Source organism: Vombatus ursinus, unplaced genomic scaffold (genome assembly GCF_900497805.2).
Source record: "Vombatus ursinus unplaced genomic scaffold, bare-nosed wombat genome assembly UNPS02015175.1, whole genome shotgun sequence".
In the NCBI taxonomy this organism is placed as follows: domain Eukaryota; kingdom Metazoa; phylum Chordata; class Mammalia; order Diprotodontia; family Vombatidae; genus Vombatus; species Vombatus ursinus.
The window spans coordinates 16555879-16578496 of NW_020954953.1; the positions used below are offsets into that span (position 1 = coordinate 16555879).

The window sequence follows — 22618 nt, forward strand, 5'->3', positions numbered from 1 at the left end:
TATAAGAAGCAGAGGGCAAGTACAATAATGACTCCTCATATGCCATTTCTATAAGCACATCTGACACTGTGATGTTCAAATTCAAACGTGCCTCTATTTTCACTGATGATGAATAGTTTGTTATAAAAATCTTTGCTCCTAATTTCATCCTTAACTGCTCCAAAGTTGACTGTTCAGTTTGGTTCTTCCCTTAACTTTCTTTCAACTAGTTTTATACATCATTATTGTTATCAAATTAGATGACACCGCTTGAAACCTTCCACTCTTTTCCACTATATGCAAGTCAAGGAGCAAACTCTCAAGTCTTGATTCTAATCCCATCATTTGCACAAGAGCCTTTAGCCTCTGACAAACCAATATTGAGGCAATAGCATCTGCTGCACCTAGCATCAAGCTCGTTTGAGAAGTGGATCACAAGACAACATACCAATAAATGCCATCTCACAAGACTATGGCACCTCTCCCACGGTGCAGGGTACCATAAGCGTTTTAAAACAGCAATGCCCAACATTGGAGAAGCTGGTCAAAATCCTTAGGTCATCACAAGGGCAAAAAGGTGATGAGGATGAACATCATGAATCATATCTTTGCAATCATCTACTTGGTTACTAGAGAGAACCAACCCCCTTCAGGTCATGGCAAACCCTATTACCAACAGCACTATCCCCCTTCCCACTACTTCCCACTGGGGCTCCCCCCACACAGGGCAACAGAGCAATCTAGTTGCTCGAGACCAACCATCTTCCAGGGTCTGGTGAATGAGTTCACCAATGCAACCAAGAGCTCTAACTCCTTGGCCCTCATAAAGGAGAATGAACTGAAGGAAGCAGCCAAATCTAACCAAAGCTCTCCGTCAGCCCGGCTGATGTTCCTTCATACAATAAATATCCCCTTTCTCCAAAGGTGGAGGAAGGGAGGAAGCAGAAACAAGTGGTGCTCAGATCTGTGTCTGATTCCTGGCTAGAGAATTGGTGTAAATCCGAAACCATAAATAAGGGGCACCCTCCAGACTTTTATTCAAACTCCTTTTATCCATACACTGTTTTCCCAGGGCATCTAGGTGGTGCAGTGGATAAAGCACTGTGCCTAGAATCGGGAAGACATCTTCCTGGAGTCAACTCTGGCCTCAGCCACTTACTAGCTGTGTGACCCTGGGCAAGTCACTTAACCCTGTCTGCCTTAGTTCCTCATCTGTCAAATGAGCTGGAGAAGGAAACAGCAAACCACTCCAGTATCTTTGCCAGGAAAACCCCAAAGGGGGTCACAAAGAGTCAGACATGGCTGAAATGACTGAACAACAATAAAACAACATAACTAGCTAACTGGTTTTCAAAAAACTGAAATGTAACAATATACAACAAGTAACAAAATAGTAACAAACATACAACAATTTTCTTTTTGAGAATTCAGAGGGCGCATGAAGATAATGTCATTACGAATATCAATCATTGCTCTACAAATGCAAAGAGCTGTAGATTAATTGTATATTCTGTTTAAAATACTACATTAAGGGGCAGCTAGGTGGCGCAGTGAATAGAGCTCTAGCCTTGAGTCAGGAGGACCTGAGTTCAACTCCAGCCTGGGACACTTAACACTTACTAGCTGTGTGACCCTGGGCAAGTCACTTAACTCCGATTGCCTCACCATAAAGCAAAAAAAAACAAAACACCACAAAACACTACATTAATAGTACTCATAACAAAGAATTATTATTCTAAGACCTCTATTAATGAAGAGTATATTCCAATGACATGCTTCTTTGTCCTCACCTTCATTACCTGAAGCTAAAATAGTTAGACACGGAGGTACATTCTAAGACCACAGAGAAGATTATTAGAAACAACTGTAATGTCTGAATATCATTGCTGATTTGGAATTCTTAATAGAAATTATAAGAAGCCAGAGTATTCTGGATTGCACAAATCACAAGGAAGCTGTCATTTTCTGGCTGGTCCCTTCTAATAGCAAGGTAGCTTGGTGTATTGATTTGAATCCTGCCCTCAATATTGACTGGCTGTATGACCCCTGAGTCTCAATTTCTTCATCTGCAAAAATTGGGATGTCGATATTTGCACTACCTACCTCCACAACTGTTGTAGAAGAACAAATGAGAACATAAAGCATTTTGAAAATCTTAAAACACTAAAGATCAGCTATTACCATTGATGCCCAATTAGCTAAAGTTGGTTGTCAGATCTCAAAGTTTAACCATGACCTCTTCTAACAATCTGTTAACTTGACTTTAGGAGACCGAATTGATCATAAAGGAATCTTCTTGTATTGAGTAGTGTTTAATTCCCCAGACAATTGTTTAAGGGAAGGGACTTTTAACTCCTGGCCACCCAAAAAAAAAAAAAAAAAGTGAGGGTTGGGGAATGTCAAGGCATTTGAGAGCTTGTAGGAACAATACAGCATGGATGTTCCTGTCGTACCTGTTATTTGACTCTGATATGTTAAACTCTGGACTCTGTCCCAGGGTCTGGCTTTAGACTCTTCTGTAGGAATCTCAACTTTTCATCTCCCTTAGCACAGTGCTCTGCAACACAGTAAGTACTTAATAAAACATCTACTCATTGTTCTCCAATTTGCTGAACTGGAGAAAAGGTAAGATAATGCAGTGGAAAGATCACTGACTTTCAGGACAAAAGACCCGGGTCCACAACCTTTAAAACTCACCATCTGCGCATCTTTGGACAAGTCACTTAACCTCTCCAGGCCTCAGTTTCCTGATCTGTAAAGGGAAGGGCTAGACTAGATGACTGTGGTATCTTCCAGCTCTAAATTCTAAGACCCTGGGGCTCATGAATGTTACCCTCCATGCACCTGCTCAGAGGTCTTCAAATAGTGTTAACTTTACTTAATGCCCCTAAATTAAGTCCCTTAACTTCTAGGAACCACATCCCAACCTGAACTACAACCATGGCCAGGTGAGCCGTTTTGATGGCCTCCATCCTGCTCTTCTGTACCTGCCTTTAGTTCTTGGATGCCCTCCAGTGACCTCTTGCTACACTATCCTACTTGTGGTTACAAGCTCACTCTGTGTGCTGGAAGCAGTGACCTAGTTATCTCTACGTGCTGCCTCTTACTTGGGATAACTTTGAGGGAACTGCGTACAGAAACTTTTCACAGCAATTTGCAAATCACAACAAGCCTCTCAACTGCATAACATTTCTAATTTGAAAATAAGCACTTAAAAAATAAACCAGAAAGCAAACTATGCATCTGAGAGTATTGGAACAGAGGAAAAGAGTTAGATTAAAGTTGGTGATAATTAATATTAAGTGATAGGCAGGGGGGAAAAAAAGGAAAGAAACAGAGGACTCCCAGAAGGAACTGGGCTAGGGAAGTATGGTTTCAGGAGCTCAAGGAAACCAGAGGATTAACCAACAGCATCCAGAAATTGGCCTATTCTAACTGGGCTATGGCCCACATCATCCCCCAGAGTAACAGCAAAACTGAGAATATCAAAGAACAAATTAGAGAACAAGTGACCTAATATTTTCCCATTTTGGTTGTACAAAATGATAGAAATTTTGTCCACCCTTCAAGGTCCAATTCAAATGTTATCTCTTCTTCTTGCCACCCACTGAAAATGACCCTGACTGCCTCTGAACTCTCATAGCTCTCATTTGTCACATCATCCCCTTCCTTATGGTTATTTATGTTTTTCTCTTTTAGCCTCTATTACAAGCTTCCTAAAATCTGGTACTGATATTGTTTCTCCCCCGTCACCTAACATAGTCCCCTGCAAAAGAGCATGGTGGGATTTTTTTGTTTTGTTTTTTCATGAATAAGCGTCTACGGTGAAATGTGTCCTGAGTTCCAAGTCAACGGTCTCATGAAATCTCTGGAACTAAATGTCAACCCAAACTAGCTGCTTCAGGGAACTATGGTTAATGTTTTAGATATCTTCCCCTCACCTCATCAATTGTGATTACAAATGCAACTCCTCATTGATCACATTGGAATAGGAGTCAGAAGCCATGGAGCTAACCCTTGAATCTTATTAGCTAATTGACTGTGGTCAAATGACTTAAACTTTCTGAGTCTCAGTTCTATCATCTGTGAAACAGGAAAAAAAACAGTATTTTTACCAATATCACAAAACTGTTGTCAACAAAGTGCTCTGTTGAACTTTAAAGAGCTATATTACCTAGACCTGAGATAAAATTTTTTTTTAAATTGTGTTTCAGAAAAAGTTGATTTAGGATCATCAACTAAGATAAATTATATATATATATGTATATATATATGTACATATATATACATATATATGTACACATATATACATATATATGTACATATATATATAATGTAAAAAATATATATTCTCATAAGCCTAACCCAGCAATAAACAAGAAAGCCTATTTACATTGCTGTTGGGACAAACTGGAAAAAGAATTTGGAAATACAATGAAGGTGAAGAGTTTTAAGACTACATAACAGAATATTTCAGTTGCTCTAATAAATCCCTTCTACAGTTTCTCCTGTCATTCATGAAGTCTTATACGGCTCACCGAATAGAACTCAAGTGACATATATATATATATATACACACACACACACATACATGTATATGTACATGCATATATGTGTACATATATACACATACACGTGTGTATACATATATGCATACACATAATAGACATATGCACATATATGTGTATATATCAATGAAAATAATACCATGTGGTTAAGTGCTTTACATTCCTTCTGAAGATTTTTAATGGAGATATTAGCCCAGGGTGTTAACGGCTCCAAAAAATCTAAACAAACACTAGGTTTCTTTCTTTTTTTTTTTGTAATCTTTTAGAACCCAAAACCTACAAGAAACAGACTAATATTATTCCTGAGGACTTGTGTAGTAAATTTGAAAAGGGGAATGAATAAATAGCTGAGCTGTACATATGCTCCTCCACTACAAAGATCAATTTGCAAACGATTAATATTGAGAGAGAAGTAGCATTTCTGTTCTAAGTGACCTGGAAACTTCAAAAACAAAGCTCAGGATTCTTTTCACCTGCCTGATCCCTACAACAAAAAAAAAAAAAACAACAAAAAAAAAATTTTAATTGGGGGAGGAATTTAGTATAACCAAAGGTTAGTACTGTTGAACGATTAAATAAATCTGATTTTACTTTCAAAAATTTTCCATTTACTTGTGGTTTCTCTTTCTTGCTAAGCTAACTGAAAGGAATTAATAGACGAGGGAGGGAAACGGTTTTAAGAAAAAAACATTTTAAGTTGAAGTATAGAAGGTCTTTAATGAATACTCCTAGCACATAGCTCATTTATGCAAAATCAACTGATTTACTTCAAGAAAATTGGATCACATTTTTTGCTTGCTGGGTTGGAGGGTTTTTTAGTTTGGTTTGGTTTGGGGTTTTTTGATTGGGTAGGTTTATTTGGTTGGGTAGGTCTTTTGCATTTTGGATTTTGGGGATAGGTGGAAAGTTCGATGAAGAGTGGCTTTTTTTTTTTGACACTATACACCTAAAATAGACCTTCAGTACTGAGCAAATGATCAAGGCCTTCTCTCCAGGCAAGAACCAATAAATGAACCCAGAAAGAGAACAAAGTTTATATTCTTAGAGAAGCAGTGATCAAAATCAACTCAGAAAACTTTTACCAAGAAAGTCTCCTTCCTATCCCATGTGCTCACTCATCAAAAAGTGATTTTAATTACAAATTTTAAAAAAGTATTTAAAGCTAAGTAAATTGATCACAGGAAGCATCATGCTGGCCTTGGAGTCAGAAAAATGTAGGTTCAAATCCAGCCTCTGACACATGCTGGCTGTGTGACCCTGGGTGAGTCACTTAAACTCTCAGTAACACGAAGAGATAAATTAAGTTGCAGGGAAGATATATTCTCTCAGTAGAGAGAGTTCCCTAGATGGATGCAGAGGTCTAGTCAAAAAAAAAAAAGTCAAATATTTAAGAGTTAAGGTCCCTCTCTTATATGTTGCCAGCACCTTAATCCAGTTCTCCTTGGCAGAGATAATGATCTCCTTACCTCCAAACAGATCATTCTTTAACAGCACTCCCCTTCAATAAATAAACTTTTTTACTAGAGAAAATAGACTCCAACCAGGCCTAAGAAGAGATAATATCAAGCTACTTTATAATTGTGTGCCTGAAAGTCTTAACAGTAACAAATATTTATCTTTAATACTTGTCCCCAGCAATTTTAAGCATTTCTTTTACAAATGTTACCAATACAAGTGTCATCTGTTAATGGTTAGTTGAAGGCTCCAGTTGGAATCTATGTTAAGATGGTGCTGACAACTTGTTAACAGGTGTTTCATGAAGTCTGGGCCACTGTACATTAGTCTGTTTCACTGTTTCAGGGAGCAAATCCCTGAAAGTAATATATGTTTGGTTGTCTCAAGCCACAGTAATGTAAAATGACCAAGGCCAGGAACAAATGAAATGAATGAAAACGCATTTTAGGCTAAGCCAAGAAAAAAAAGGGTTCAATTAATGCATATTTGAAGAAATCTAAACCCTCTTTCCCTAAAAGGACACAAGTGAAGATACCTCCCCATCTCCAAGCAACTGAAAACAAGGAAATGGAATGTTTCCTTTCAAAAAAAGGTTTTTCCTCAGGAAAGTATGATTCAGATCCACATTTTGCACGTTTTTCCGTTGCGTAACATAGAGGGGTTTCCCAATAACAGTATGGAAAACAATGTGATTCCATTAGACAAAGGTTCAAATTCTACACAACCAAAACATTTCTGGCATTAGGCTTTAGAAGAATTTGAGGTTTGGCCCTATTTCCTAATTTTGAAAACTGGCTGATTAAGGTTTAAAAGAAAATTTTAGTTTTAAGAACACATTTGACCTTCTGACAGTAGAGCAAAAATTATTTGATCAACTACTTGATGTCAAAAGCAAACAAACTGGGTTCTGTCCCACTTTCACAAAAGCCCCATTCACAGGCAGATGAGCAGCTTCAGAAAGCAGAGCACACAGCAGAATGCTCCAGAAAAGAATGACATGAACGAAGCATGTGAATACAAAAAACCTTTTTAAAGAAAAAAAAAATACAGGTCTAACAAAACTTTGAAGCCTAAACTAATTTATCCAACCACTTTTAACTTCAACTTTAAAACAAAAGAACGATCTGAAGAAAATTTCTTCAAAGTTCAAGATCAAAACCCTAGATGAGTTTTTAAAGACATTCCAGAACCCAGGGTATAACTACTACTTCTAAACGAACAAATGTATCAGAACCTCATTACAATGCTAATAAAAGGCAGTATGCTATAATTACTAGAGTGCTGGTTTGGGGGTCAGAAAGGCCTGCATTCCCATCCTAACTCAAACATCTAACAGCAAGTTATTCAAGCTGAGCCTCAGTTCCCTCATCTATAAAATGAGGATAATAATAGCACCTAATTCAGAGTTATTGTGAAGGTCAAAAAATAACGCATCTAAAAAAAATTTACAAACTTCAAAGTGCTACATGAATGTCAGCTAGTATTGTTACCTTCTCCCTTTAAATGGCAATTCCCCTGAGGGCAGAAACTTCCATCATTTCTTTGACTCCCGTAATAGCCTATTACCTTCACAGATAGGGGATACTGTGGATAGAGTGCTGGGCTTGAAGTCAGCAAGACTAGAGTTCCGATGTGAATTCAGATATTTACTACCTCTGTGACACTGAGCAAGTCACTTAACCTCTGTTTACCTCAATTTCATCAACCGTAAAATGGGTATAATAATAGTCCCTACCTTGCAGGGTTGTTTCAAGGATCCAAAGAGATAATATTTGTTTAAAAAAAAAAATGCTTAGCATAGTGTCTGGCACACAGTAGGTGCTATAAAAATGTTTATTCTCTTCCTTCCTGGTACACTGTCATGAATAAAAGTAAAAAGATACAGATTTGGAGTTATATTCCTGTCATCTCTCTCTCTCACACACATTTTGAGGAATGAGATGGTTTTATTTTTGTCTTTGTATGCTCTGGCATATGGAAGGTACTTAATAAATGCTTGTCAAATTAATTATGGAAAAATTAGAAATTAAAACTGGGGAGGGGAAATTTGGCAAGATTTTGGAGAAGCTGAAGGAGGAAAATCCAAGAGGAATTCAAGCAGAAAGTCTGGCAAAAGAGGATAAAAAAGATTAAGAAGAAGAGAAAGGGAAAAGGAGGTTGTTGGTAAAATAAGATTGCAGACCAGGTAAACAAGGTTAGAAAGAGAAAGGAGAGGGTGTGAATGTCAAGACCCTTATAAGATGAGCAGAATGATAATTCTGCAGAAAACTAATCTACCCCACTTCCTCACCAAACAAGCAATTTGCCACAATAATTCTCCAAGGGTTTTACTGGCCAAAACCAACAACAATAACAAAGACTGAGAATCTCACTTCTAGCAAGTATGAAAAGCAGAACAAATTCTGAAGTGACTTGCACAGAGGGCACCATGGTTGTATTTCTACAATGGGCCAAGTTACTGCTACCTATGGTAGCTCGAAGTGCAGGTTGGGCTTCCTGCTAGAAAAGCTGGGTAAAAGGACTTAAGGAAAGCCTTCTCCATCAGAGAAAATGAAGTTGTCTTGGGAGAAGAGTCCCCAAAATGAAAGGATTTCAATGTGAAAACCAAGGGTCAAAGGCACAAAGAGCAGGAGGAGAATCCTAACCTGTGGAAGACAGAATAACGTCAAAGATGAGCAAAGAAAGTCCCACCACTGAAAATTTGGAACTAATTAAATATGAGGCTCATTTCAAGAGAATAAAAGGATGTGTAGGGCCATCTGAGGAGGAGTGAAGGCTGGTGACTCTCAGAACAGTAGAGAGATCTGCTGTTTTCCCAGGGCACGTATCCAGGGCTTGATAGAGAATCTTGCCAAACCAGATGAATATTACCTACTTCTGGTGATTCACTTTAGGCACCAAGGACACTGCCAGAAGGGATCTAGAAAGCTTTAAGAAACATTATGAAGTTTGGGACAAGAAATAGAAGAACTTGTAGATACAAGTGGTTTTTTTCTCTGTATTACTTGCCCTTTAAAAACAAGGACTTCAGGGGAAAAAAAGGCAGATTTTTAAAGAGAACAGCTGGTTAAGATAAGAATCCCATCTGAGAATGGGATTTGGATTTTTGGACTACAATACGGAACTATGAGAATAACCAGCTCCTCTCCATTGGTGGAATAAAAACTAATAAAGATTGATGAGGATGTATTTGCCTGGAATCGCACAAATTGAATCAAAGGGGCTTTAAAGAAAAAGAAAGAAAGGAAAGAAATGGCAACACATAAACATGAATATAAAAATGGGGATAATAATAGCACCTACTTCATAGAGTTGTTGTGAGGATCAAAAGAGTGTATCTAAAAATCTTTACAAAATTCACAGCGCTAGATGAAAGTCAGCTAGTATTGTTACCCCACCCACCTTCTCCAGAGTAACCATAATATATGAAGAGTATCACAGGAAACAAAAATCCAAGAAAGAAGCCATTAATAAAAACCAAACTACAAAGAAATGCAAGGAAGCAAATCTCACACTATAGCTACCACTGATATTGGTGGGGTGAAACTCATTTTGTGCAACATGGTGCTAGGAATCCTTATTCAAAAGGAACAATAAGGGGGAAGAAGCATTTACATAGCATTCACTATGTGTCAGGCATTGTACTACAAAATTTTTTTAAAACAAATATCTCATTGATCACAAAAACCCTAGGAGGTAAGTGGTATTATTATCATTTCCATTTTACAATTGAGGAAACTGAGGCAAATAGAGGTTAAGTGACTGGCCCACAGTCACACAACTAATATGTGTCTGAGGCCAGATTTAATCTCAAGTCTTCCTGGCTCCAGGCCCAGCATTCTATCTACTACACCTCCAGCTACCTCTAAACAGGTTGGGAAGGGGAATGGAAGTAAAAGGTTGGGAGGTGGTAAATGGCATTGTATTTTAAGAAAAAATTTATAAATAATATCAAAAACCACCTGTAGAGGGTATCTGGTTGAAGACCAAAGGTAAAAACAGAAGAAGAGTCATAGAAATACACTACAGACCACCCAAACAAAGAGAAGAGATAAAGAGTTTGGGAAACCAGTTTCAAGCCTGGCATGGAATCACATCATAATATAGTAATGACTGGAGACTTCAATTATCTAGTCATCAGTTGGAGTTCTCACTCTGCTAAAATCAGAGCAGCTAATATTCCTGACTTGCCTTAATGATCATAATCAGATCATCCTTCAAACCATGAAAGAACCCATAATGGGAATTGCTATTCTGGATCTGATTCTTATCAACAAAGAGGAGCTGGCTGCTAGGTTAGAAGTTATGAGACTCCCTAGTGGGAGCTGAACACTCCATCTCAAAATTTGTTAGAAAGCCTGGCATGTATGACATGCACCTTACATTTGGAGGTGGCAGGTTTCAAGAAGGTCAGAGGAAGGAGCCAATGGTCTAAAATTCAAGAGGGGGAATGAGCCCACAATACACTCAAAGATCTCAAGAAAATTCTAAAGTTCAAAGAGAAAATTCCTATGTGGGGAAAAAAAAAAGGCAAGGAATTCCCTAAGGAGTGTATGCCCGATGCTACCTACTTCTTTGGAGAACAACAGATTGAAATAAAGTGCAAAATGAGACACACATTTTTGAACATGGCAAAAGTGTGGGTTTGTTTTGCTTAACTATGCATATTTATCACAAGGATTGTGCTTTACTTTTTTTTTTCTATTGAGAGGGTATTTGGAGGGAGAAAGAGCTAGTGACAGCATTGCCAAGAAGAAAGAAAAGGGTCACTGAAGCATTTTTTTTTTAATTCACAGAATGGAACACAAGTGGATAGAGTACTGGCCCTGAGTTCAAATGTGATCTCTGACGAAACACTTGACACTTACTAGCTGTGTGACCCTGGGCAAGTCACTTAACCCCACCTGCCTAAAAAAAAAAAAAAAGAAAGAAAAGAAAAGAAATCCACCTCAAAATCTAACAGATTAGTCTCTACAAATAGCACTTTAGTGAACTTTAATTGAGTTACTATTATTTAGAGTTCTAAGGATATTTTCCCAGTTACAGTCAAGACCAAGGGTCAGAAAAGATGAGAATAGTCGATGTTGGAGGGGTTATGGGAAAAATAAGGACATGAATTGATGGGACTGTGAAATTGTACAAGTAGCCTGGAAAGCAATTTGGAATTGTGGCTAAAATGTCTATCTATCTTCTTTGACCTAGGGATTCCACTGCTAGGCACATAACCCAAGAAGGTCACTGATAAAATGAAAGGCTCCATATACTCCAAAATAGCACTTTTATTTTAGCAAAGACCTGGAAACTGGAGAATGGCTAAATAAGCTGTGGTATATGAATGTAAGAGTATTGTTTCAATGTACTAATTGGTTCTGTTGTAAAGCCTGAGCTGAGTTTTGAAAGAAATAAAGGATTCTAAGACATAGAGATGAGGAAGAAGTGCATTCCAGGTCCAGGGAAGAGCCAATTCAGAGCAGGAACAGAGGTGACATCATACAATCATAGATCTAGGGGAGGAGCCCTCAGAAGCCATCTAAATTCACTTTACAGATGAGAAAATTGAGGCTTAACGAGGTGATTCTAAGGTCTCTCTTCCAGCTCTACTTGTGAGGATACCACTTGGTGAGAATGAACACCTTTATCAGAAGCTAGATGAACCAATTCTCACTGATATCAGCCCTGATTTTTCAACCATAAGTCTAATATCATCCACAGAAGCTTGAATTGTGGATTTTGTCCAAGCTCACTTCAATCAATGCTGTTTTTCTAATCTAAGGATTTCCATGAAGTTCATAATCCCAAGGACTCTATTAGAGTCCATGCATTATATTGCACCAGCAAAATCTTCATGAAACTTGCTTCTCAGGGGAAATATGTCATACTATAAAATGGAGATGGAGAAGTAATACAAAAGACAGACTAAAAAGTCAGCAGTAAATAAGTGTGCACAAAACAATGTTTTATATTGTTAGAAATTTTAAAAGTTTTAAATAGGGTTTCAGAAAAAAGGCAAGCCATTGCAACCTAGGAAAGAAGAACTTTTTAATATACGAATTAGCTATATACTTTGACTTTCCCTTCTACGGCAGTGTAGGCTTAAACACTGAAATAATCCAGGTCACTCTGTGTCACTGTACTGGTAGTCCAAAGAGGCAGTATTATTTAGAAAAGTTGCCAAGTGCTGACCACAGGTATGCAACCTAATCAGTGCTCAGGCCTTAGGACACAGACGTATTGTGCTACAAATAAATGCTCTTTCAGGTTGGCAGGGAACTTTCTTCAGACAGAAATCTTAGTTTGTCATAATGTCAAGGCAACCTGATGCCAAAAATATTTTAATCTGCTCTTCCTTTTCAATTGATCACACTGAACAAACATAACAGGATGCAAATTTACACCCCCCCCTCCCATTTCACCACACCCACAACCATCACCACCACCCTGGTCCCAAGGGGCAAACAAATACACATACACACGTCCTACAGGATGTGATAAATTTCCCCAGTTGCAGTCAAGACCAAAGGTCAGAAAAGATGGGAATAGTCAGTGTTGGAGGAGTTATGGGAAAGATAGGTCACACGAGTATACTGTTGGTGGGGCTATGAAATAGTAGAACCAGCCGGAAAAGCAATTTGGAACTATGCAAACAAAGTGGCTAAAACATCCATCCCTTTGACCTAGGGATTGCACTGCTAGGTATATCCCCTAAGGAGGTCATTGATAAAAAGAAAGGTTCCATATACTCCAGATAGCACTTTTTGTTTTAGCAGAGCTGGAAATAAAGTAGATGTCCATCAATTTGAGAATGGCTAAACAAACTGTGATACATTCATGTAATAGAGGATTATCTCACTGCAAGCCTGTTACGTGGTAATGTGACATACAAGTAGAAAGGGCAGAGTTAAGTCTGTGGCTGCTCAGTAAGAGTTAACCTTTTAATTTGTTGTTCAGTTGTGTCCCACTCTTTGTGATACTATTGGGGATTTTCTTGGCAAAGATACTGGAGTGGTTTGCCATTTCTTTCTCCAGCTCATTTTACATATGAGGAAACTGAGGCAAAAAGAGTGAAGTGACTTGCCCAGGATCACACATCTAGCACATACCTGAGGACAGATTTGAACTCAGGTCCTCCTGACCCCTGTGCTCTATCCACTGCACTACCTAGCTGCCCTAACCCATTAACTGGTATTTATATAAGGCAATTTACTAGTAGGTAGACGGAATGTTAGTAATAACTACAAATCCAAGAATTGTAAAAACTATGTCTATAGCAAGCTTCTGAAACTGTTTAAAAAAAAAGGTAGTTTTTTTTGTGTTTCAAATCCTATGAACTTAGGTTAAAGAGATATGGAATCCAGTTAAGAGTTCTGAAGACACCCCTCCAGTAGACTGTAAGCTTCATGAGGACAAGCATTGTTTCATTTTTGCCTTTGTATACCTATCACCCTGTATATTTCTTCCCCTAAATCTGAGAGTTCATCTATATAGGGAACTCCCAGAGGTGGGAACTCCCTCCACTAATTCAGACCTGTTAACACAGTTTAGAGCCTAAAGACTAGTATGAATCACACACTTGGGACCTGAACCCAAGTCTTAACACTAAAACCAATCCTACACTATGTATGTTAATAACAGCTATTTATTTATTAAGGAGCTACTGTGGATAGTCATAGGATTACAGATTTGGAGCTAATCTAACCACCTCCTTTTACAAATGAGTCAATCCTAATAGCTAACCTTTACAGAAGCTTTAAGATTTGTACAGCATTCTACATACATTATCTCATTTGACCACCACAACCACAAGTAAACACTATTCTTACCCCATTTTACAGATTAATAAACTAAGGCTGCATAAGGCTAAGGGATATGCCCAGGGTTACAAAACTAGTAAATACATTAAGTGGGATTTGAACCAAAGTCTTCCTGACTTCAAGTCCAGTTTTGAGTGAGCTATCCAGATTTGAATGCAGGTTCTTGTATACGAAATCCAACAACACTCATTCCACTAGCCTGGGTTGCCTCCCCTAAAAAACAAAAACAAAGAACAAAAAATCTGAACTGAAAACTGCCTGTCTTCAAGGAGCTTACTACCTTCTATGGAAACAAACACATGTCCACATGACCTAAACTTAGAGAAATCAGGGAAGGCTTCTGGAAGGGGAGTCTCAGTTTCTTCATCTGTAAAATAAGAGGGAGGGATTTCAAGTCCCAGCTCTAATAATCTATGGCTCCAATCCTTACTCAGGTATACCACTGGATGCATGAAACACAGCAATTACCAGAAGAGGTTAATAGTTTTAATTGTGGTCACACCCACGGGAGAGACGAAGTCTTAAAAGCTTATCCAAAGTCTGATCCTGTCATGAGAAAGGATACCCAGGAGAGTGGAGCAAAGCATCCTTGGGGTAAAAGGGGCAGCACAGTTCTTTCGGATAGAGCCCGCCCACTCTACAAAAGAGGCTTAAGTAGCCTTCTTCGCGGTCTCCCTAGGAGCCCCAGGGAGATGCCGCATAGGCTGCAGGTCAACCCAGAGTGGAAGTGACTAACACGGGCTCCAGAAGAACTGCCGAGGTCCTAGTCCCTAAACAGACATACTCCTCCTACCCTCTAAGGCAGTTTCAACAGGCGACAAATAGATATTCTCCCGGTCTTAAAACAGATGGAAAGTTCTTTCTCTTCATTTTCAATCCCCAACCACAGCACAGGAATGCAACTTTCTCCCGGCAACTACACCCTCCCAGAGCTAAAGACAAAAGACAGTTAGTGCTCCGAATTCCTGGGGTCAGGGTTACTAGCGAGGCGAAACGTTACAAAGTTAACGTAGCGCAGTTTGCAAGTTTTCGCCGAGAAAAGTGAATAAAGCAGCCAGCCAGAAGCACGCTTTCTTTCTTTACCTTCTAAACACAGCCTTCTCGTTTCTCTGGGTTGTTCTGGACAGGGTGCCTTTTACGAGGAGCGACTCGAGCCACCCACACAAAAGGTGCGTTGTGCCTCTAAAGGCCAGAACTAAACCAACAGGGGCTGCTCAGGGGAGGGCTGCCGAGTCCGAGCGCAGCCGGCCCGAGCCGTGGCCGGTCAAGGAAAGGCCAGCAGAGAAAAAAAGTTTTGCCGAACTGCGGACCTGGGCGCGCGTTCTACCACCAGCCGCCCCCCAAATCGCAAAGCAAGGGTTCTCAAGTATTCGGAAAACTTTTGGTTGCTAAATGCGCCCGAAGCTACAAGCCTTGCCACCACTCCTGTCCATCCCCCTACTCCCTCCCCCCCCCAAAAAAAACAGCTGGGAAAAGGGGGAAAGGACTTGGAAGATGTATGGCGAACCAGGCAGCCTGAAGCCAACTTTTGCTTCTCAGCTCACTGGGCAGCTGTGTCCCTTCTGCCCCTCAGGCTGAGATGGGACCCTTCCCCCAACCCCTCCAAAAAGGAAAGGGGAGTCCGCTCCTTATCAAACATTGCACTCCTTTCCCTCCCCACCCCGCTTCGGACACAACGCAAGCGCCCCCCAAAAGTCGTTCTCACCTTTAGTCCAATCCACCACTTGCTTGGGGCTCCACTTGGTTACGGGTTCCATGGTGAGCCAGCCACTCTGTCCCCGGCTAGGCTAAAAGGTCCGCTCGAAAGCGCCCGGCGCCCGAGTCCCACTAACACCTCCCTTCTTCAGGCAGGGCTGAACCTTCTGATTCTCTTTTTTCCGGGCTAAAGACCTCGCTCCCGACCGTCCATCGCAGTTGCTAAAAGAGACAGTATCAGCAGGTACCGTCCTGTACCGCACAACCACCCTCTTAGCAACGTCCCTCCGACTCCCAGGGCGGGCAAGCCCGGCCTCTTCCCCAACACACACAGACACAGCTGTGGAGCTCCTCCTCCAGCTGCCAACACGCCAGCTGCGGCAACTCCTCCTCCTCCTGCTCCTGCTCCTCCTTCTCCACCTCCCCTGCTGCCAAATCCGATCCGCTGCTACAGCTACGGTCACAGCTGGCACGCTCTTCTACGGCCGAAGCCCTCCAGCAGCAGCAGCCCCGACACTCTTTTCCATGCCCGAGCCCCACGGTCCAGTACCGCTTACTTCCGAAGTTGCCACGACGCGCCCTTCCCTTCGACTCCAGCGCCTCCTCTTTATAACGTGGAAGATTATTCCTGCTCCCACTGCGCTCTAGTGTGCATTTGTGTGTAGGACACTTATTCCTGCTCCCCCTGCGCCCCGATGAGAGGACGAGATCCTCTCCGTAGCCTTCCCGCCAGCAGGTTCCAACTCCGTAATCTCCTGGGTGCGCACGAGGAAAAGAGGAGGAGGGGAGAGCGGCTGTTCTCGGGTTACACAGTTTCTACTCTTTCAGTTGCCAACAGGATAAGGGAGCGAGAGCGGGGGCGGTTTGAGTGAAACCCGTGAGAGGGGGGAGGGCGGGTCCCAAGCCACCCGGCTCTCTAGTTACTTTCCCTCTTTTCTGTCTTTCTCACTCACGCCCCAAGTGGCCGTCCATTTACTTTCAAACTTCCCAAAAAACCCAGCCCCCATCCCGGGCTGGCTTGTGGTACAATGTGCATACATCCAGGACAGTATGCTCGGTTATGCTAGAGCCGTGTGTCCTTGTTTTAATGGCCTTGGAAAAGTAGAGCAGTGCTGCCTGTCAGGGTTTGAGCAGCAAACTACATACACGTATACACACGCACTGCATTTCTTTCTGGTTACTGAAGTACTTTTAGAAACTATTGCGTTGTGATGGATGTTTTCTTAATTTAAAAGTATTCTAGTTCCTGCCAAAATATACTGCTTGGTTTTCAACCCGTTCCATGGAAGCTTTCCTCCCCTGTACCTTGGCTTACGTGCTTCCTGGGCCTCCTATTCCTTCACCACCACCACCTCATCTTTCCTGGCTGAAATCTTAGCCTTCTTTCCCCACCGGGGTCAAATGCCACCTCTTCCACGAAGGCTTACTTGAATGCCTCAACCAGGATCTACCTGTCTCTGTGTCGCCGTCGTCCTTCTCCTCCTCCTCTCTGTCTCTCTCTCTGTCTGTCTGTTTCTCTCTCTGTCTCTCATTCATTTTGTATCTGTTCTGGAGAGCCAAGCTAAAGTTACAGGAAAGAGCATTGAATTAGAAGTCAGGCAACCAAGGGTCCAAACTCTCAAGTCAAAGCATTTATTAAGCACCTACTATATGCCAAGCCCTGTGCTAAACACAGGGGATGTAAATACAAGCACACAATAGAATGAGCTATTGTTAATTTAGATCATGGCTATTTCTATGTGTTCTAGACTCACACTAAATTGTAAACCTGGGAGGGAGAGCAGAGACTGTACACAAACTATCCCTAACTCTTCCTAGAGGTGATTTCGCCCATTTCCAGATATCTCACTGCAACTTCCCTGGACACTTTGTAATATGCTGCCTCCTCCTCCCACCCATGTACCTCTCCACTGACCCTTGAGCGACCAGCTGTGGAGACCCTCTGGGGCTCCAAGCAATACAACAGTATTTTGATATTTACATTGTTAAAAGGTTTTAAAGAACCATTAGAATAGAAGCTTTGTGAAGGCAATCTGCTCAGCACATCTTTCACCAAGAGGCGGTGGAGAGAGGAATCTTCAAAGAACTTGAATTCACATTCTGCCTCTGATGCATGTAGCCTGCACAACCTTGGAAGGCGACCTAACCTCTCTGGGCCTCAGTTTCCTCATCTGTAAAATATGTGGGTTAAACTAGATGGCCTCTGAGGCCCCTACCAGTTCTAGAGCTATCATCCTAAGTAATAGTAAATTCTCAGTAAATAAAATAAGATATAAAATATAAAATAAATAAAATACAAGGAACTGAAAATCTAAACTCACCGAACAAGATTTTGCAAAGTTTTAGCCCATTGTTAGGGCAGCTAGGTGGTGCAATGGGTAGAGTGCTGGGCCTGGAGTCAGGAAGACTCATCTTCATGAATTCAAATCTGGCCTCAGACTCTTCCTAGCTGCGCGACTCCAGGCAAGTCACTTAATCCTTTTGCCTCAGTTTCCTCATCTGTAAAATGAGCTTGAGAAAGAAATGGCAAACCACTCCAGTATCTTTGCCAAGAAAACCCCAAATCTGGTCACAAAGAATCAGACAGACTTAACAACAAGAGCCCATTGTTCACATGTGCTCATTGAGTACCCCTCAGTTCCTGAGCCCCAAAACATTGCCCTGGCCCCTTAATATGGAGAAACAAATCATTCTTCCAGGTGCTTAAGAATACACAATCCTAAGGGGCAATTTCAGAATTCAAACAAACCTGCATCAAGGAAGTTATACAGCTCTGCTCAACTGGGCACAAGGGAGGGACTGACACCAAAGTATTTGTTGTATGGTGACGTGCAGATAAAATTTAGACGTGAATGTAATCTAGCTATGAAATTGAGCAAGCAGTGTATACACAGACTTCTGGCTCCTATGAAGGAATCAGATGGAGACTTTAAAAACAAAAATGCTGAGTAAACTCTGAGATTTAGTGGCAAACTGAAATTTTATCTTTCAGTTGCAAATTTCAATTGCAGCATAATGAAAGCCTTGATAAAGGCCTCTGGTCTTTTGTTTGTGTCCCCAGACTATATGACCTGGCAATGCATATTCCTTTTACAAAATGAAAACAACAAAACAATCTATTTTCTTAGAAATCTCATTTAATTTTTAGCTAAGACTCAAATCCAGCCTTTGAGCTATGTTATCCTGAGCAAGTCACTTAACCTCTCAGCCTCATTTTTCTTATCTGTAAAATGGGATTAATGATAGTAACAACTTCTCAAGGTCAAATCAGGTCATACATGTGAAGTACTTTGCAAACCTTTCACCTCTGTATGAATGCTCACTATCATTATTAATATTACAGGCATCCTATGCCAACCCACAATTTTGTCTTAGCTGAAAATTTAAATTAAAAAGAAGAAGTCAGAGCTAATGGTTAAAGTGCTAGGCCCGGAGTCAAGAAAACTTGGGTTCAAATCCAGCCTCAGACACTTACTAAGAGACCTTGGACAAGTCACAACCTCTCTGAGCTTCAGTTTCCTCATCTGTCTTATTTGTGTAAAAATAAATACCTGTAGTACTTACCTCACAGAGCGGTTATGAGGCTCAAATGAGACAATGAATATAATATTCTTTCCAGACTTTAAAGGCTACATGAATGTCAGTTATTATTAAAGTCAAGTTATTGTCTGCAAGAGCTCAGAATAATTAGACAATTAATGAATTATTTTTCTGTTTATACTTCCCACCCAGAAGGCTAATTGTTATTTAAATATAAGCCTTTCTGCTTTTAATTGCAGGTGTTTGTTGGTAGAAATGATATTTAACCCTTGCTTCCTGGTGGAAAATGCAGAGTTGTGAAATCCAAACACAGGTTCATTTCTTAATGGATACTAATAGGTTTGAATCAAATCAGAACCTCTTAGGTGAACAAGTTTGGTTGGGTTTTTTAAATTGAAGTACAAACAAAAGAATAATTCATGAATTTGCTAACTCTCTTTGCCTAGGACACTAATCTGGATTGCATCTTCAGTCATAAAAAAAATAAATCCTTTCCCCTCCCCCCCCAAAAGCTTTTCACACTTTGTTAGCACCTCTTTTGTGTACTTTCACATTCTGCTTTGCATTATTATTTGTGAATAGAATCTTATCTGCCCTACTGTAACCTCCACAGCCAAAGGTACTGAATATTTCTGTATTCCCCCAAGCCCTGGAACAGCGAATTCAAGCAAATGCCTTGAATGCTGTGCCATCCAGTTCTTACTCTGCAGTCTTCTGGGGCTATAGTTCCGGAGTTTTATCTGTTGGCTCCTCTGAGTATGCAACATAGCCATAATCAAACTTGCCCGCTGTCAGTCAGCACATCTTTGTTGTCCCAACATACTCCTGCTTAAGGGGTTGGGGTAGGGGAGGGGAGGGAGTGTTACATCTGTTTTTCTTTTATTTTTTTAACATGCAAAAACAATTTTTAACATTCATTTTTTTTTTAATTTTGAGTTCCAAATCCTCTCTCTCTCTTCTCCCACCTCATTGAGAAGACAAGCGATTTGATATAGGTTATACATGTGCAGTCATGAAAAACGTATTTTCATCTTAGTCATGTTTTGAAAAAAAACAGACTAAAAAGAAAAGAAAAATAAAGTAAAAAAGTATGCTTCAATCTGCATTTAGATTCCATCAGTTCTTTCTCTGATGGTGGATAGAATTTTTCATTGGGGGTCCTTTGGAATTGTCCTGGATCATTGTATTGCTGAAAATAGCTAAGTCATTCACAGCTGTTGATCACAGAATCTTGCTATTACTGTGTACAATGTTCTCCTGCTTCTGCTTACTTAACTTTGCATCAGTTTGTTTACCTCTTTACAGGTTTTTTTTCTAAAAATGTCCTGCTCATCATTTCTTATATCATATTAGTATTCCATCTCAATCATATACTACAACTTGTTCAGCCATTCCCCAGTTGATGGGCATCCCCTCAATTTCCAATTCCTTGCCACCACAAAAAGATCAGCTATAAATATTTTTGTATACATCGTTCCTTTTCCTTTTTTTTTTTTAAATCTCTTTGGGAATACAAACCTAGTAGTCATATGGCTAGGTAAAAGGGTTATGCACAATTTGGTTGTCCTTTGGGCATAGTTCCAAATTGTTCCCCAGCATGGTTGGATCAGTTCACAACACCAACTCTGCTTTAGTGTCACAATTTTTCCATATCCCCTCAAAGATTTGTCATTTTAATTTTCTGTTATATTAGCCAATCTGTTAGGTGTGATTTTTAGTTTGCATTTCTCTAATCAACAGTGATTTATAATATTTTTATATGACTATAGATAGCCCTGGGCCTTCGACCCAGAACCTCATATGAGCAATTCAACAGAGTCCTGTACCCAGTGCCAGCAAAGGGTCCCCTGTAATCTCTTTCTAACCAGTTGTTTTACCTCCCTACTGTCTCTGGGCTAAGAGCTCCAGAAGCTGTTACTGCCAGTCCAGTCACCCTCAAGGCCTACTGTTGGCTTGTCAAGGTGCAAGTCCTTCATAACCTGGCCCCTTTCTACCTTTCTAGTCTTCTTACATCTTACTCCTATCCATGTACTCTATGATCCAGTGCCACTGGCCTCCTTGATGTTCTTTGAATAGGACACTTCATTTCCTGAATCCAGACAATTTCACTGACTGTCCCCATGCCTGGACTCTCTCCCTCCTCATCTCTGTCTCCTGGTTTCCCTGGCTTCCTTCAAGTTTCAGGAAAGTCTTAACTTTCACGAGAAGCCTTCCCTAGTCCTCCTTAATCTTAGCAATCCCCCCTTTGAGATTCCCACCACCACCTTTATCCCGTTTTTGCCAGGTTGCAGGGAGGGAGGTTCTTTCTTTTCCATTTAAAGAAAAAAAAATCAGTTCTCAAAACTGAATTCATTGTGTAAAGTTGAAGCTGGCCAAAATCTTGTTGAATAAAGTTATTTTTCATCTCAAAACCAAAGATCCCAACTTAAACTCCTTCCCTGTTCCCCAATTCAAAGCAGTATTATCAAGAATGAATGGGGGGAAAACTATGCAAGGCTAATAAATTTGATTTAATCTATAGATCCTTCTTTTGGTTCATCTACTTCCAGCATGAAGTATTTGGAAGTGTAACCATTGAACATTCTCTTAACAAAAGAATTCAAAGTTGTCTAGTGTTTTCTTCGCGGTTTGCTCAGATCAATGAAGACGACTTCTATGTGTAGGATTATTTCAATCAGAGGCAGGATGTAGTAGTGGAAAGAAACAGGCTAGGAACCAGGAGAACTTGTTCCGATTTCTGCTTTAGACAGATACGAGCTTTGTTATTTGAGATAATTCAATTAGAGTCTTGGTGCTCTAGGCTACTCTCAGTAGCAGAGAAGCTCTACCTCTTTTCTGATACCCTCTGATTATTCTGATATCCTCTTCTCTCTAGCCTTTTCTGCCGCTGCTCTTTCCTGGTTCTCCTGTCTCTTTGATGGCTCTTTCTCTGTCCCCTTTGCTGGTTCTTCGTCCACATCATGCCCCTTCGTTATGGGGGGAATTCCCCAAGGTTCTGTCCCTAGCCCTTTTCTCTTCTCCCTCTATACTATTTCTCTTGGTAATCCCATCGGTTCCCATGTTTCAATGATCATCTCTACGCAAATTATTCTGTCACCTCCTGTCAAACCCTAACCTCTCTCTTGGCCTCCAGTCATACAGCTCCAACTGCCTACATCTTAGACTGACTCTGATGTAGACATATTAAACATGTCCAAAAACTGAATGTCCATGTCTAAAACTGAAGTCATCTTTTCCCCAAAACCTTCCTGTCTTCCTAATTATTATTACTATTACCTATTATTACAGAGGATACCATCATCCTCCCAGTGACCCATACTTTCAACATAGGTGTCATCCTCAACTTCTCTCTCTCAATCCCCGTATACAATCAGTTAGCAAGTCCTGTAATTTCTCCCTTCATAACATCTCTTGTATATGCCCCCATCTTTCCTCTGACACAGCAGTCCCCCTGTTTCAGACCCTCATCACCTCCAGCTTAGACTATAGCAATGGCCTCTAATTGGTCTCTTTGGCTCAAGTCTCCCCAAACTCCAATCCCTTCTTCACATAGCTGTCAAATTGACCTTC

The 22618-nt window shown here is 40.5% G+C and overlaps 1 protein-coding gene across 2 annotated transcripts in view; it reads right to left on the reverse strand.

The window, feature by feature from the left end:
• The window catches only part of LOC114031540 (connector enhancer of kinase suppressor of ras 3), a 113445-nt gene extending 97124 nt beyond the window's left edge, over positions 1 to 16321 (reverse strand). Inside the window, exons 1-2 of one of the 2 annotated variants that reach the window (XM_027846673.1) lie at positions 16066 to 16321; positions 15519 to 15730 (exon numbers count right to left, since the gene is read on the reverse strand). In XM_027846673.1, coding sequence (XP_027702474.1) covers positions 15519 to 15570 — 52 coding nt within the window. In that variant the 5' untranslated portion in view covers positions 15571 to 15730; positions 16066 to 16321. Of the gene's footprint in view, positions 1 to 15518; positions 16042 to 16065 lie in introns of those variants that run through there. The other variant, XM_027846672.1, reaches the window with a different exon arrangement.
• Positions 16322 to 22618: the final 6297 nt, after the last annotated feature.